Here is a 17,543-nt window from a genome sequence, read left to right as displayed (position 1 = left end):
GAGACAGAATTGCAGAGAGTCACCATCTGCTTTCAGAAATCTGGTTAGTGCCACTGCTCTTTGAGCACCTGCAGTTTAGGAGTTTTAGAAGCTGAGCTTCACTGCTAAAAACTGCACTGTTGGCTTTATCTACCCAAAAGTCGTGGTCAGCTCCACTATTTTGGCTGCAGCTGCTGGTTTAAGGAGATGCTGCCCAGGTCCACCGTGTCCCCTGCTTCTGCGTTCCTCCAGAGGTCACAGCTCTCAGACCTCCAAGCATCTGTACTTGTACTACTTGCAGCCAACTGCACTTGTAGATTCTTCCCAACCTCATTCTGTCAGAACGATCTGATGGAGTCTAAAAAGGACTTTTAAAACATTAGATCATTTTGACAGAACGGGATTACAGAGTAGCTGTAATTCCATGCAGAAATGGATGCAGAGACCAGATAACCTCCAGCAGATGCTAGTGACAAGAAGCTGAAGGCAGTTTGGGGATGGTAACCACTTCACCTCTGACTTTTCTGCATCCAAAACAACTTGTCTGAACTGCACCCTAAGGCTTTTCCTTGCTGAAACAGAAGTATGTTTGGGATAGTACCTGTTCCCTGGCAATGCAGGCAACCACAAAGCAGCAAGAGGAGGTGACCCCCAGGGAGGAGTGTAGCACCAGCAGTGTGGTCTGACTTCTCTCCAGCCCACAGCTGACCGAGGCAGTGCTGCTTGGAGCCCAGACACCTTGCTGATGCTTTGCCCCAGACACAGCACACTGACCTGCACCCAGCACAGCGCTCTGCCTGAGTGCTCCGGCACAGATCCTGCGCTGCAGTGCCAGACAAGAAGTTTTAGTCCCAGCCTCCTGCACTGCTGCTGCAGCATGGGCATCATGTATGGGCTGAGCACTAGGGCAGAGACCTCTCTGAGGAGCTCAAGAGGAGCTGCATTGCTGCACTCTGAAAGAAAGAGGTGCTGGCAGTGCTGCAGGAGTGGTGACAAGAACTGAGGCTGCAGCCCTGTTCGTCTCCATGAATCTACAGCCTGGCAAAAATAGAGGTCTTTCTGCTGTGTTTCCATAACCTGCACTCACCAGTAACATCCTAGTAAAGACAGACTAAATGTATGTGGTTTTTTTCCCTCCCTAAAATTTCCTACTGATGCGTTTGTCCCTGCCAGTGGCAAGAAGGTGGGAGCGAGCTTTATTCAGCTAGTAACAGCCTCTTTCAGCCAGTTGGTTTTACACCACTGTAAACTATATTTAACATTGATGTAGACAGTTTAACACTTTGAGCTTAATTCTCTGCAGACCAATCAACAGTTTATAGTACTGCTTGCTGACTTTTCATTTATGAGAGAAAACTGAGAAGCAAGCAACTGAAAAGCAATTCAAAAGTAAAAGCACTCAGCTGCCAATAGCTCAGAACTACTTGCCTGTTGACTCTGAAGCAAGGGCAGTAGTCTTCTTTCACCATCTCACATTATTTTTTCAATAAACAATAGATATTCTTGCAGCAGTAGTGACATTGCCATAGCACAGTTATTTTAGAACTGCATAGTTCAATAACAGCAAATCAAATTATGGATTTAACTTTCCTTCACAGACAGGATAGTTACCTGCTTGGCTTTCTCCTTCAAGGCAACAAGCTGGGAGCTGTTAAAACCTGAGACAGTCCCAAGAAGTTCCACGTTTTTGTCAAAAGTCCCTGCGTCCATGCATTTCAGCTCCTGAACTGACCAAAAGACATTTGCTTCTGCTAATTTAATAATTTGACCTGAAGAAGGAGCTCTAGTTCCCACGCAATCTGGAAAAAAAGTCAAATAGCAAGAGTTTTCTTCAAGGAGACTGAAAAAAAGAAATCAAAGCAATACAGAGATTTAAGAGGGTGATAGACTATGAATTAACTGTAGCTGATGTGATATTGATAAATTAATTATCTTGCAATGAAATAATTTCTTTAAATATTTACATAGTTAACATCCTGGATATAAAACTAGAATTTGCCTAACTTGCAAGAAATTGGTTATATTCTTTGTCCTCCAAAGGCAGTGCATGCTGGAAAAGAAAATAGGAGCAGACATATATTTCAGAACAGTTACAATATAGGATGTCACAATAAAACTAAAATCTGGATGTGTGCAATAAAAGTAACCAGTATCTTGCAAGTTTCTTTCAAGTCTAATTCCCTAAAAGCATCAAAACCCAGGCAAGAGCTTATTCTGAGGTAAAACCACTGTTTGCTGGGAGCCTTACTTCAGTAAGAACGAAATGTAAATCTTCAGATGACCTTGGTGGAAGTCTCCATATAGCTATGCCACTGTTCACAAAAAAAATGTTGCAGCTGAATAAACTTCTCCATGTTCAAACAGCACTTACGTGAATCCAGCTCAACAGGAAAGTAACAGACATGAGAGGTCCTTGTACTCTGAAATACCCTGACAAAGATGTATGTCTTGTAAGACTTGCCTGACATTTAAACAAGGTGAAGACAGAAGCTGGATGTGTCAGAGAAGCACAGTGCTTGTTCCTTATGTCAAGCATGTTGTTAAAATGTCAGGATCTGGGAAGGGCTGTTCACTTACAACAGAACTGTTTGGACAGACAAACTCCATTTAAAAATCTTCTTTACGGTCAGGTTCTCGCCCTATGCACGATCAGAGGAGACAGTTTCCATTGTGTGTTTTAATGAATCCTGGTCTTTGTTGGCATAATCTACCTCTAATATTGATGGAAAGCAGAAATTAGTATCCTAATGTGGTTGCTTACTGCTCTCTCTCCAGCCACTAATTTAGGAAAACATTATTAAATAATTATCTAAACCAAATAATCCCAACATGTCTTCAGATACGGTCATTACCAGTAAAAAGCAAGTATTTCACAGATGCTGTGTCTGAGCTAAGCTCCCCCAGATAAATAAATTAGGCGAGGACGTACAGAGTAGATTTGTACTTTGAAAGGAGGCAGAGGAGGGATTTATTTGCATCAAAGGAAGCTGCAGCAGTGGGTAGAACACTGAAAAGATTGAATCTGTTGAGCAAACGAAAACGTTGTTCAGCTTCCACTGTACCAGCTGATGTTCTGCTCTCCCTTTACACCGCCCTCTTGTGAAGCTGCATTGTTTCACTTTCCCCTGCTGCGAAAGGTCAGCTTTTATCATGTAAATACTACCCATCCAGACACAATGCTGTTCCCTTCCCCAAGTCATGAAAACCTAATATTTTGTCTTCTTGGAAAAAACATTGATTTTATTATTTGTTACACCAGATACGTTGGTGTGGTTACAGAGGGAAATACTAATTAGGCTCCTGGCTTTGCTTCCTGTATCTGATGCTACTTTCCTTTTGCTATATAATCACATTTAGTTTGATGAAGAACATATTATATATAAAATGTATTAAACATCTCAATGCTTGAGGCAAACAACTTGAATTCTTTTTCCAGCACTGCCAGTGCTTTCTGGTAGCATCTCGGACACACAACTCCTGAGTTTTATCTCACATGTTCCATCTTGCCTTAAGCACCACCTTTGTTTTTATCTTGATGTAGACATAGATGTAAGAACTCCATCACTGGTAATTGTTACTGTTATTAACATTAGCTCACAACTGGACTGTGGGAAATGTAAAACGTAAGGTTAGTGGCATGAAGAGCATCAGAGTTATTCTAGAGCCATTTTCATAATACCCGATTTTCTAGTGATTTACAAATCAGTCATAAAACTAACTTCCTTATTGAAACAACCGTGTGAGTTGTGTGGAGCTGGTAAGATTACGTTTGGTAACAGAATTTCAATACCACACTTCTTCTTAGACTAGCACAAAAAATCCTTCAATTTTTCAACTCTCAGACTCCCCTCAGCTGAGCTTGTGCACCCTAAGCGAAGAATGAAAAGCCTCCATAGGCTTGGATCCCTGTTATCCTTTGACAAAGATCATTAGCTTCACTGGCAGGTTTATATTGGTCTTGCAATGCAGATGAGACAGCTCTGCAACTGCACTGGAAGTGGGTTAGTCTGATGAGAGAAGTCTTTGGGATTCACGTTGTTGTGACCTAGACCTCTAAAAAAGCACATGTAAGGACACAAGCATACTGAAATACCTGATGCTGAACCTTCAGTCCTGTGGACCGTTTCTACAGAAATATGATTTATGATCTGATGGTTTACTTGTTCAAGGAAGAGTGAATTTCATGCATACAGATGGACTAATACTCTGCTATTCCACCAGCTCGATTCTGCTTTTTTAGAGCATGATAATTGTGTAATGACGCCTCTGATCAACAGAGGTCATGGGTTTTTGCAGGCTATGCAAAAATACAACTCTGTAGAACATCCTCTGTCTCTCTCTGTACATGAATACAGCATTATCAGGAGCAAATTAATTCCCAGAGACACACAGTCATCATTCAGAGTTGCTGGTATACAAGCAGATGGATTTCCATCATGGCGCAGGGCTTGCTGAGAGCTTGAACCTGTATTCTGTTAAGCAGAGAACCAATGGGGAGATTTTTAAAGACATAAAGGCAGACAGTACCAAACTCCTTGAAATTATTGAGGTCTAAATTCACATTCGTGCTTTTCAAAAGCCCCTCTCCCCAGCAGGGTTGTTTTCCATGGCACAGGACAGCATAGCTTAAAAATTCTGCATGGGTGAATTTCAAGTAAAAGAAAGAATACAGTTTTTGTAATAATATAACAGTCAAAGTATGTACCCTATATAAACAAAATGATCCACTTGTCACTGGATATTCTAATAGATTATTTTGGTTGCTAATTAAAATACCTTTTAGATTATAACAAACTTTGTCCATTTGGACAGACAAAAAAAGTGCCACTGATGTCAGATTTAAGAACAGTCGAGTCAACATATGCCCACGTCTGGCAAAGGATTAAATATGTGCAATCTTCTGGCACAACAGTTAACTTGTCACCTTCACAGGTTTTTAATTTAAGGATTTTCACTTAGATTATAAAGGAAAGTAAAAAAAACCCCAAAAAGTAAAAATAAACAAAACCTTCTAATTCAAATAATTCATCTTTTTCCTTTGTGCACTCAGGAACATTCCAGGAGATGCTTAACTATGCAATCCTGTAACGAAATTAAGTGTTTCAGCAATTGGTCAAGACATCAGACAACTATGGGCAACAGAACGAAGACTCTCACTGTTTTTGCTAAAAGTCTGAACCTTTTTAAGCTATTTGATGGAATAAAAAGTATTTTATTGCCTAGCTTTCCAGAGTGCCTTTGATGACAAGGTGAAACAAAAAGTCTGTTTGAACTGCACCATCACATCTGGCACTTTGCACAGGTACCAGGTGAAATACTGACCAGGTCTGGTGAGAGATGATTCAATGTTGGCAGTGGCATTGGAGATAGATTCAAATACAGTTGATAGAAGCTCTTCAGCTGAAGAAATTGGTCCAATTGTCTTTGCTATTTGTAAATGATACCTGGGAACTTCAAACGAAAAGAAAGAATAAATAAGACTTCTTTCTCTCTTTTAAAACGAATCAATTTACAGAGAAAGACTTGTGCAGACCTCAGCAAAGTAGGGGTTAGTAACAGCTCAGCCTCCTTCCTATTTGTGCAAATGTTTCAGAAAAGGAGAGTAAATTGGCTGCTACTGAAAGGTCAACAGCATATGTTTTAGTGGGAAAAAAACTAGAAAAAAAGCAAATTCTGGGTGATTCTCCTTCTTGTATGCCCTTCTCAGCTTCTGGCAACACCTGAGCACTGCCTGATTGGAGTCTGTGTCCAGACCCTCCTGTAGCAAATGAGTTTCACCGTTTCAGTATGTGCGGTACGGCAAGTACGTTATTTAGTTTGTCTTAAATTTGCCAGGTGAGTATAAGAATTGAGGATAGCGACCCAATTAAATGATGAGAAATAACTTTAACCTGTTCACCTTTTTTAGGTTTTTGTGACCTCTTTCTTCCACCCTGCTAGACACTTTCCTTTCAGTTGAAGAGTTCTATTCTATTTGGTCAATTATAATCATTACCTCCTGAGGAAAGTAGCTGACTGTGCTTACATATTTCTGCTGAAGAATGAATTCCTCATTCCAGTATAGTTCACTCCTGTACAGAAAACTATAAGATTATAAGAACCAAAGAGGGCAAAGAAACTACAAAGTGCAACGCTGAGGCCATCAGTTATCGTCGTGTGTGCTACACTGGCCCTAGGGCAAAGGGCCACATACGTAAATGCTAATTTGATCAGTATTATCCCATTATTAAGAGGATAAGAAACATAACTTTTATGGTTGGAAGGCAGGGGAATGGAGGAAACAACACTGCAAGGTATAAAGTACTAAAAATGTTTGAGTCTGCGCCACTATAAACACACTTTTTTTTATTTTCTACATGACAACATACAATTATCATAGTATACATGCAAATAATTTTTTATACTACCATTACTTTCAAGAAGAAATCTGAGAAATTTTGCTAGAGTCAAGAATGTATGAAACATTAACATATATTTCCTATCCAAGAGAATTATTTACCCAGTTGAGCATTCAGGTTACATAATTGAGACTGCATTAGAACATTCACAAATTCAAATTCTAACATTATCTTTTACACATTTAAAAACTGTAATAAAAACATACCTTTCCAGCAAGGATGTTTAATTCCTCTTTTGACAGCAGAGCTATGAATGGCCCAACATCTACTGTTGTTTCAGCTGTCCAGTTGTTTGGGGAGCTGAAGAAATATTTTGAAAATTATATTTATGAAGAATTTTTGCAATCAAAATTGTACTAAACTTCAGAGTTTGTCTTATACTGCAGCATATAGGAAACACAGACTTTGGTGCCAATGTGATTATCCATGCTTATTAACACCAGATTGCATTTTATCATCTCTCTGTGATATATAGAGCATTAGTGGAATTCTCAATATATTCAGATAAAGCCTTCAAATATCGTGGTGATGGAGCTCACTCTCTCTCAGTAGTCACAGTATTCTTAGCATGACAGTGTTCAAGCAAGAAGAAATCATTCTTTTTTTAAAAGAAAATTTACCATTTTCTATCAGGTTCATACTGCAATAGTACTCTGCAAAATGGTATCAAAAGAGAATTGGAAACCTCATAACAAAAATGAAACCATCCTTTTTCCAAGAATCTTATCCTAAGGACCAATGCGGCTAATACTTCAAGCAAGCAATACTTGCCCATACTTCCTTATAAATTTAACCCTCTCTGTTCCAATATTGAACTATTTGCAGGTGTACAGAGGCTGGTTTTGGGCAACTGTAACTTTCCCTGATGTCAGCAGGAGCTGCGGGTGCTCAATGTTTCTGAAAAACAGGTCCATGCACACTTGGTAGTGGACAGTCTCCCCTCATTCTGGAAAGATTGAGTTCACTAAACAACTCAGGAAGGTAACTCAGTGTGGCACCAGTCTGCTGTTAATGTTGCCTTTTTAAAACTAAGGGACAGAAACATGAAACATAGGTGATGGAACAGAAGATTTAAATCCATACCTTTTTAGGTCTGTTTTTTTACTGTCTATTTCATTCATCTGTAATGTCAAGAGCTATGGAAGGCAGATCTAACACCTTGGAGAGCCACATCTAAAGACACCTATGCCATTTCTGTATGAAAGAGCAGTTCTATGATAGGTACAATATCTCTTGAAACAACATGCTAAATTGTTTGTAGGAATTTCAGGTCTTAAAAATTAAGTTCAAGTTCAGTTCTGAGTGGTGCTGGGTGTTTCAAAATGTATGTAGCTTAGCACTGTCCAGGTTTGGCCTGTTTGTTTCATACAAATCTGACAAATGTTAGCCAGCCCAGTTGGTGGTTGACTTAAGAATTTTCAGCCTGAAAGAGCATGAAGAAGATGGTAGTAACAAATCTGTTACTAGTGCATGTTCTCACAGAAAACTTTATTTGGTTTGTTGCTCCACTATAAGGATGTTAGACTAGACAAATATTTTCTAAATAAAATAAAACAAAACAAAATAAAATAGAATAAAATAAAACAAAACAAAATAAAATAAAATAAAACATTACTTAGCAGTGTGTCATGATTCAATAAAAATGAATCTGTACCAAGATTAATGCAGGGATGGGATCTGGTGGAAAATACAGCTATTTCATTACTAGAAAAATGCTGACTAGAAGGAAGCTGAATGAGCAACTAAAACGATTAGGTGGATCAAGTGACAGACTTTGGTGCTGAGGGGATGGTTAGACTATGGATTCAGTCTCCCTTTTCAAATGCAAGACACTTCTAAGACACAATGTGAGAGAAACAGTATATTCTCACCAGATAAAGGACAGCTTTGTTTTTTCTGACTGATACAGAAGGGTGGTTCCAATCAGCCTCCTAATCTGAGTCATTAATGACATCTAACATGCTGCCTGCTTTGTTGCTTCAGTTGGTTGAACTTTAGATCCCTCTGCTTCTTCTCTAGCTGTTTTCCATTGCCACAGGTGCTTGCAGTCATCTCTGTTTCTCTTCTCACACCAGCACACTAAGCATCCCACTTCCATTTTCCCATTCTTTGCATTTCTGCGCCATTCTTTGCCTGTAATGCACTTTCTCTTGCCATGCCAGAGAGTCTGTTTTCCTGCCTTCCCTCAAACACTACACTTTCTCTCCTTTTCCTGTGGGACTTAAGTCATGCAGGGTGTCCCTGGGGTTGTATTTTGTTCCACACTTATCATGTTACACACAAGAACAGAAATGTCATTCTAGTGGACAGAGACTGCAAGCTCAGCCAGTGATAGAAGCTGCTTTGTGTTGTTTTAATTGCAGTTCTATCTGGGTAAAGCAAACGGCTGGTATTTGCATGGCTTAACCATCAGCATAAGCAAGGTGGTGTATCTAATGCCTTACCCATATAACTTGAGGAGTTTGTATTTAATTTCAGTCTTCTGCTCGTGGCTGAGCTGTTGGCAGAGTTTGAATTGATGAAGGGCGGTTGCCATTGCCTTCAGGGACATCCTGCCATGTAGAAAGTCTGGAGGTAAGTAGCAGATTAGATTTCCAAGTAGGTCAACATCATATTCATCAGCAATGGAGCCGTTCTGAAACAAGAAGCATTTACCTTGTTGGCAGAGCTGATCTTGGCTCTTGCCCTGTGTCACTCAACTGTATCACAACACATTTAAGCTCTGTGACCCTTTAAGGAACAAAGACACAACAGTATGCACTGGTAACTTAATCTACAATTTCTGCTGAGACTGCTTTATATTTTTTGCTTTTACCATTGCAACTGGTGGTATCTAAGAAGCACTGGTCAGGGCTTTCAGTGTATTCGTTATTCCATATTGAAGTACGCATAAAAAATAATTAAAACTAAATCTCCTGCCACAATCTCTATATCCAAGTGACCACCCAATACCTGCAGAGGTGGTGCCGTTCTGCCTGGCAAAGGGGCCACAAGCTCTTGCTGTCAGAAGGCTTAGCTCTGAGGGGTTTCTCAAGCAACTTCCAAAACACTAGGGATTACAGGGCTGGTTACTATGTATAAGGACCTGAACATTCACAGCTACATCAAAGAAGCAGTTTCTCCTAAAAACTGGTGACTGCTGCAGATCCCAGACAGCAGAAGCCACAAAATCCTCCTGGTGCCACCACCTCTCCCGTGAAGTTTCCTATGCCACACACAGCTCTACAGGACTAGCATCACTTGGAGCAAGGGGGAAGAGCTGCAGGTGCAAAGGGGTCAGCTCCAGGCTGTCCCGGCCAGTTCACTGTGGTCAGCAATGACATTTCATGAGAACAGTTTGAAACACGCATGGAGACAAGGAAAATTGTTAAGGAAGCTATAAAAAGGTTTCCTTAGGCAGAGAACAATAAAATTGAAACAGTATACAAAAAAACTATAACAATATAGATGGGTAAGTCAAGAATTTATGTAGATGGTGACTGACATTACTGTATGAAATGCAGTGCAGTAATATCTGCAAAGAGAAACACAGAATGGCTGAGTTTGGAGGGGACCTCTGGAGGTCACCTGTCTGACCCCCCTACTCAAATCAGGTCAGCTACAGCAGGTTGCTTAGGGCCTTGGCATTAAGAGCTCCTCTGAGCTAAGCAATAGTCTAAACTGCTCTTGCTTGTGGCGATGAAGAAATTAGCACGCTGTGCTATTCCCTTTTGGGCTCTCTGAGTCCATCAGCTGTGGTTTCACCACACAAACGCACAGCAGGAGAGCCTGTGTCTCAGGTTGCTGTCTGTATACAGCAGACCATGAACGTATGCATGTGGACTGGAGAGTATAAGTAGGCAGGATAACTTTGTGATGCACCAAATGACAATAAAGGGAGAGAAAACTAATCAACCACTCACTAACTTTGGAATTGTCAGTGGCTAATTACAGATCACTTTTTTTGCAGCTCCCCCTGCACTCCTGACCCCTCCTAGCCATACCTACCAAGCACTCCTGTACTTTTTGCAGGACAGCGTTCTTTTTGTGAAGGCTTGGATTCAAAAGGTCCATCTCAGTCTTCCCCAGACTTTCAATGAACGGGACACACAAAGGGCCTGAGACATACTCCAGGTACTCAATTCTGCAGAAAGAATTCAAATGGTCTCAGAATGTAAACCTGACCTTCATACACCCATAACCACACCCATAAAATCTGTGATGATGGAAAAATTCAGAGACAAGTCTGGACTTGAAAAATTACAAACTGGCCAGGCCAGAAAAGTTGCAATCACTCCACATTTTACTTTATCTTTTCTTCCAGTTCATCAGCACATCAACCTCACTTTAAAAAATGGCTAAGGGTTATAAACAGCCACAAGTGGATGAAAGTGCTCTGAGATGCTTTAACACCATATGAAACAAGACCGTCTACAGTTCAGAAATTTTTCCCCTTTCTCCTTTTTATTAGGAATAATTCTCTGATGGATGAAGATGTGGTGGGCGGGTTAAGAATAACAAGTAGTTTCAGGGTAGGCTTCCTTTTTATCAAAATCCAAGAAGGCTTGCCAAATTAAACAAAATGATGCTCTTCTCCATCCAGAGTAGCAGGCAGCCTTTACAAATAAAGGCACATCTCAAAGCTGCGCAAGCTCAGCCTAACCAGGGTTTGTCGGCCTACTGATGGCCCCAAACACGCATCATGCAATTGTTGGCCAAATAACTTGGTGCTGCTGTTTGTAGAAATCCTTGTATTAAAGTCTATTATTATTTGATTGTTTTTAAATAGAGTAATGCCTTTTTAAACAGAATCCTTTTATTTTCTTACTTTTTTCTAATTAAAAACATTCCAGGAAAAGAATAGTTTTCATTCCCTTTTATCCCTTTAAGCATGTAGGAAGAAAGAAATAAAGACAAGGGGAATTAACAAGTTGTACAACTCAGGAGTTCCTATCAGGGTACAATTATTATTTTTTTTCTAAGGAAAAAAGCTGTCACTGAATATTACTTGGCTATTCACATAATGCAAAGTTTTGCTAACTTACAAAAATGTTTTTAAACACACTGAAATGTTTTTACCCATACAGAGCAATATGCCTGACCAGTACCCAATGGCTATGTCTTACATATCCACTATCAAAAAATATCCTAAACAAATAAGCAAACCAAGCCTCACAACCTAGAGGAAGAAAAAAAAGAAAAAAGAAAAAAAAAATCCAGCATAAACTACATTTAAGTTAGTTTTGTGATTCTAAACAATTATGCTCAAGAAAGCCCAATGGATTAACCCCTCTATTTTAGCAGACACCAGCAACAGTATAAGCAGCAACATTATAAGCTTCTTCATTGCTGACACCCCTCTGCACCGTGATGCAGTCTGCGCACAGAGCACTCCAAGGAGGGCTGATGTCAGGGATGCAACGGAATCCACAGTGTGACGAAAATGGGCTACACTGAAAGACATCAGGTATTACCAGCTTTCACTTGACACACGTTTGGGTGTCAGTCAGTGACTGCTTTTTATAAATCACCATTTGTTTGAATCATCGGTTTTCTTAGGACTGAAAAGGTTGTTAAAAAAAAGTGTTCAGAAGGACTACTCTGAATGCACTGCTAAGAATGCAGTTAACTTAAGATGTTGGAAGATGTAACTTACGGAAGCACCAATAAAAGGAAAGGAGGAATAGATGCATTGGAGACTTTCCAAAACTTCCAAGCTAAACAATTAACCTAAAAGCAACAAAAATTTAAGATCTTAAACATTTGGAAATTTTGAGGAATAATGAAAATACAGTTTGTTTATTACAGCTTATAAATCAGCATATATAAAACTCTGCCTATTATCTTCAGAAAACATTTTTCTTTGGCTTTTTTAAAGTTGTTTAGAGTTTTCTTTTTATAAACATCAGAGATGAAATATCCTATATTTGGGTGCATGACAGCATTTTTATGTTTTTGAAACTTATGTATATTTCCAAACAGATTACTAATGAATTAGCAAGTTAGGACTGTAGGAATTTCTTGAAATTTGTAAGTGACAAACAAAATTGTCAAAGTGAACTATTGATAACAGACAAATTCACACATAAAAGATTTAAATGAAATACGCTAACAGTTAAGTTAACACAGACAAGATTTGGGGAAAAAAAACAAACAACAAAACACCACAAAACCAGAATTAACCAAATTCTCATTTACCTACAGTTTGGATATTAGGCAATATGCTTATGGACACAAAGTCTTTTTTTGGTTTTACCTGATAGGGAGAAAGCAGATGAAGATTCTTTTCAAAGAATTTAAAAGTGTTTAAAAAAAAGTCTGTGTCCATAGTTTCAATGAGTTGACAAGTTACTCCTTTCACAAGCTGTCCTGTGCTGATAGGAAAAGCAAAGTTCAATTTTTCAAATATTTAAGCAGGATCTAGTCCTTACTTCCCACAATCATGTCCTAAGATACGGTTTCTTGACCACCTCTCCTTCCCCTTTCTTGTAATCGAACGGTTATTGAAAGTAAAAATGTAGTCAAATTGAAAAATATTGACTAGGCCTTAAAATACTAAAACCTCTGCAATGCTTTGATTCAGATTTCAGATTTAAAGACCATCCATGAGGAAGGTGAATTATCCTGTGGTACTAAGGAATGAATAAACATAAGAGTACAAAATAATCATACAGTGTTTATGTTTACCTCAAAGTCGCTCTCATCACAAAACTAGACTTAAACTCCGTTACAAGACTATCATCCATACCTTAGCAGGTCAACAGGATAGTTTTTCTTAGACAGTAATTCATACAGATACAAAGCCTGAAATGAAATCCAACATATTTAAAGTTAAGCTTAGGTAATTCAGTCGTAAGAGGCAATAACTACTGCAAAATTTTTGTATGCTTAACTCTCTTATGTACACTAAAGGCATTCCTGTGGTCCAGTTTGGCCAACCAAAAGGTTTGGCATCCAGTGCTGAATTTCTTCTTCACAAGACAAGGACATCACTGACTGGCACTACGAGATGATGTTAAACATGTTCATGGCACACAACCACAGAATAATCTAGGTTTGAAGGGACCTCTGGAGACCACCTGGTCCAACCTTGCATCTCTTTGGGATGCAGAGACACATCTTTAGGACAGACCCAAAGGGCTGATTGTACATGCAAATGTCTAGTATACAGTACTTGAAAGAGAAAATTCATGTGGCAGAATCTTGGAGACTTTTAAACTCAGCATATTAATGCTTCTCTTTCTGTAACGTTGTCTCACAATGCTGCCTAGGCTCTAAGTGAGCTCTGGTTGTTGATGTCAAGATATGTTTGAGGCAGTTTCTTCCTTTTACCTATGTTCCTTGAACACGTATGCATTACAATGCTTCTCCTATTCTCCCATCATACTAATGCAGTGGAATGGGAACTGCGTAATAATTTTTACCTGGCTTCTTCTAAGTTCTTTTTCTTTCATCATTGAAGAATTATATCCAGTCTGCTTCCATAAATCAGAAAGAGATATTTCTTTAAAGAAAGCTCCTTGTATATCTTTGACTGATGAAGAAAAATCTCCAGATGCAGCTATCTAAAAAGAGGAACAGATAAATACATGGCATTTCAGAACCGATGCTTAGATTTACAGGATTTGCCCTTCTTTCTATTCTGTGTAATATTTCTCTTAAGAGGATAAAGCAAAACATGTCAGTATTAAAAATGCCGCAGGACTAAGCAAGAGACAGCCTTCAAAATATAATCAGAGTTCAGAAAAAACAATGGAAGTATTAACCATTGAGCTAAAACGCGTACCTCGGTGACATTTTAAATCATGCTCTGCATATCTGGTTATTGTGCTCTTGTGCAGAAAGAACCTGCTATATACGCTTGAGTTTATAATCACCTTCCTGAGGATCCCTTGCTGTTGTGCAGGTGATAAGTCAGATAAGTATTGGGATGTTGTGCCTCGAATAATCTGAGAAAGCTCCTTTGGGTTCATGTTGTAGAATGACTGGGTGCTAATACCAGTTACCAATGCGCCCATTTGACTAACATTATAAAATGACAAAACCTGCAGAGATAACAGCACAAAGAAACAAGGTTTTCTGGCTTGTGCACAGTAGATATATTTAACAGTAAAAGTTAATAAATAAATCAAAACTATTATTGTTGAACACTTCATACATTTCTTGCCTGGGGATGCACTTTCCTCAGATTTCTTTCAATTCAGACAAGACTGTGCAGGGAACAAATGGAACAATTTTCTCAGATGCCTCTTTTTTTTAAAACTTCAGAGATGACTGATTCCTTCCATTACAGTACATTTGAATACATAGTTTAGAATCTCTGATCATACAAATTCTGCCTAGGGCAGTGATACAGACAAAATAATGTACATAACTGCCAAATGCAAATAGTCCTTCTCTCCATTACTAGAAAATTACTTTGGGAAGTACAGTCTTGGATACTTTTATCTGATTTAAACAAAATTTTCAGACAACTAACAGTACTAAAAAGAACTCTTGTACTGAACTTTTCAAAATCTATGGTTATGGTTGAGAAAAAGCGATTTCACTTTTAAACATAGAAGGTAGGAAAGCTGTTATCAAAGGTACCTTTTCATAAGAGAGGTATCTACTGGATAAAATCATAACTTGGCTTTTTGCCCACCCAGAGACTCGGTTTAATGTTGCAATAGCATTATGCACTGCTTCAGGTGATAAAGATTCCAGCTGACTTGAAGTTAGCCCAACCACAGCATCTGACAGAGATCCAAGGATATCATTCAGTGTCTGGTTTTGCATGGCAATGTTCAGGAGTTGAGATTTGAGCTAAAATGAACAAAAAAAAGCAGAAATAAAAATCTGCCAAGAATCGGTTTTCATTATCACCCAAAACTTTATCTGGAGTTTCTGGAATAGGCATTGGCAACCGTTTAGTGACCGCATACTTCATAAAAATTCAAAAACAGAACCACAGTTGTGAAAGGACTAAGGAACAGGATGAAGCAGAATAAGAAATGAATGGGCACTGTAAAAAAAACTAAAAAAGGCTTTTATTCTTGCATTAAATGATCGAGAACTATTTCCACTTATTTCTTAGATCCCAGTCATTTTTCACTCTTTTCTTTCCAAATTGAAGAATAAAGTCCCTCCTCCTCTGTTTTCAGGATTAGGTTAGGCAAGAAGAACAAGCATTGTACCTACCTTCTGAACCTCAGCCTGGAAACCTCTTAATTGATTGCATTTAATCATTTGATGAAGCAAAGCCTGGGCCACAGCAGCATCCATCTGTTCCACATCATCATAAAAGCAAACCAATAAACCTAGCCTATACAGAAGAAAATACATTAGCTAACTTCTGACATAAAAGGTGTCATTCTCAGGAAAGTGAAATACAGTATGACATACCCTACTTGTGCTCAAAACTCCAGTCATTTCTGTCACTAGTGACTTAAGCTGCAATCTTTAAAACTTCACATGGCCTGAAATTTGGGTATGAGACACATGCACTGCTCTTTGCATTCAGCTGAACTCTACGTAGATTGCTTGTGCTGTCAAAAATTCACCTTTGCTGGTTCCATTTGTCCATGGCCGGATTTTCCCAGCTAACGACTCCACCCCCCTTGGCAGAATTTGCAGTATAATCTCTGCTTTGAAAAGGATGGAGGACTAAATAAGTCTCTAGAAGTGGCTTGCTGAGTTCTTATCTGGATTGATTGGATGTTTTGAACTCTAAATCCTGCTTGGATTTCACATGCAATATAACTCATTCACCTGTCAGAGCAGCAGCTAGAGCATTACATAGCCTCTTTATCATTTCAGGTTTAAACAAAGCCTGCTGTATTCCACATCAAACATATGACTGGCCGATGGATGGAGACCCATCCAATTCAACACTGGCCAGGAGAAAACGCGCTGAGGCTCACTCTTAGCTGTGCCAGCGCAGCAGTTTGCAAGGCAGTGTTGTGAACCAGATGTGGAACTCATTTTCCTTCCTAGTACCCACGCTGTAATAATAAAGTCAGCATTTACATTAAGCACAACCACAATCTCTGGTGGAGAGAAGGACTCCTAACACCAAGGGCAAGCACCTGCTGCAGATGGCCTTCTGACTTGGGCCTTGTGCTTATTTACTGCCATTACCTGCAGTCCTGCAAAGGAGGTCTGAACTGTGCATCGCTCTCTCTGGACTTTAAACTTCATAGTGATGGTGATGAATTTGTTTGTAGGAAGTCTGAATCAATTCTCTGTCACTGCAAACAACTAGCCTTTGCTTTCACAATTTACACAGGACAAGAACCTACAAAGCCCAGCCTTCCTGCTACAGTCTCTGTTTTTTAGCAATTCAATGCTACAGGCATAGGCAGAGTCTAGGCAATAACATCCAGATGTGAACTAAATCAACAGCAGACAATGCTGCAGCACTATCATAAACCCAGTAAAATTCTGCAGTGCAGAAAGGTGTAGCTTTTAGTTCCTCTGGTCCCTCAACAAGAACCTGCTTAGCCATATAACAAAACACTGCTTCAGCAGCCCATCTGAATTCATGGGACATCATCAAACTAACACACAAATCAAAGAAACATCTGTAACTGCATTTTTATAACAAATAATTACCTTCTGATGCATTATTGCATAGCCACCAAGAGCACTTCATCTCCTTTGGGATTAGCAGCAATGAATAATACCACTTCTTAAAAGTAAAAGTGCATTTAAATCATCAGTATGGTTAAAATGAGTAATATAAAATAAGTGTGTTGTAAAAATGGAATATATTAAGGATTATGGAGCATGACAGTTCTCATCTGTGAAAATGCAGCACCTCTCATGAGCAGTAAAATAATTTTTAAGATTTCTGACATTGAAATTTAGAGTGTGGGCATAATTCTTCTCTCGCTTACACCTCTGACAATCAGCAGTAGTTCACGGAAGTCAGTGAGTTACATTGCAATAATGACAGGAGCTCCGAAGCCATAAAACATATTCTCCATTAGTTTAAAACTCCAAGGTATCCCCCAGAGAGACTACAAGTAACTTCAGACAGTGGTGTCTTGGGACTAAACACATCCATTTATATGACAGTGTAAACGTAAATGTGGAGCACAGCACTTTCTCACAGGTAGCTCATGCTCACTGCGTATTTATGAGTAAGACCAGTTTATTTTCTTTTTTTATTATTGTTAAAGTAAGTTCAGTGCTTATTTGACAGCC

At 39.1% G+C, this 17,543-nt stretch overlaps 1 protein-coding gene across 1 annotated transcript in view; it reads right to left on the bottom strand.

Moving 5' to 3' along the window:
- Positions 1-17,543, bottom strand: part of OTOA (otoancorin) — a 43,153-nt gene that overhangs the window by 16,196 nt on the left and 9,414 nt on the right. The window contains 12 exon segments of the mRNA XM_086622484.1: positions 1,591-1,778; positions 4,325-4,451; positions 6,584-6,677; positions 8,822-9,012; positions 10,365-10,500; positions 12,013-12,086; positions 12,613-12,730; positions 13,105-13,160; positions 13,781-13,921; positions 14,234-14,401; positions 14,946-15,161; positions 15,537-15,660. Coding sequence (XP_086478610.1) covers positions 1,591-1,778; positions 4,325-4,451; positions 6,584-6,677; positions 8,822-9,012; positions 10,365-10,500; positions 12,013-12,086; positions 12,613-12,730; positions 13,105-13,160; positions 13,781-13,921; positions 14,234-14,401; positions 14,946-15,161; positions 15,537-15,660 — 1,633 coding nt within the window.

The sequence above is a fragment of the Tauraco erythrolophus genome, chromosome 17 (assembly GCF_009769465.1).
Source record: "Tauraco erythrolophus isolate bTauEry1 chromosome 17, bTauEry1.pri, whole genome shotgun sequence".
NCBI classification, from domain to species: domain Eukaryota; kingdom Metazoa; phylum Chordata; class Aves; order Musophagiformes; family Musophagidae; genus Tauraco; species Tauraco erythrolophus.
The sequence above is the reverse complement of the archived record's forward strand: the minus strand, read 5'-3'. Positions and strand labels throughout refer to the sequence as shown.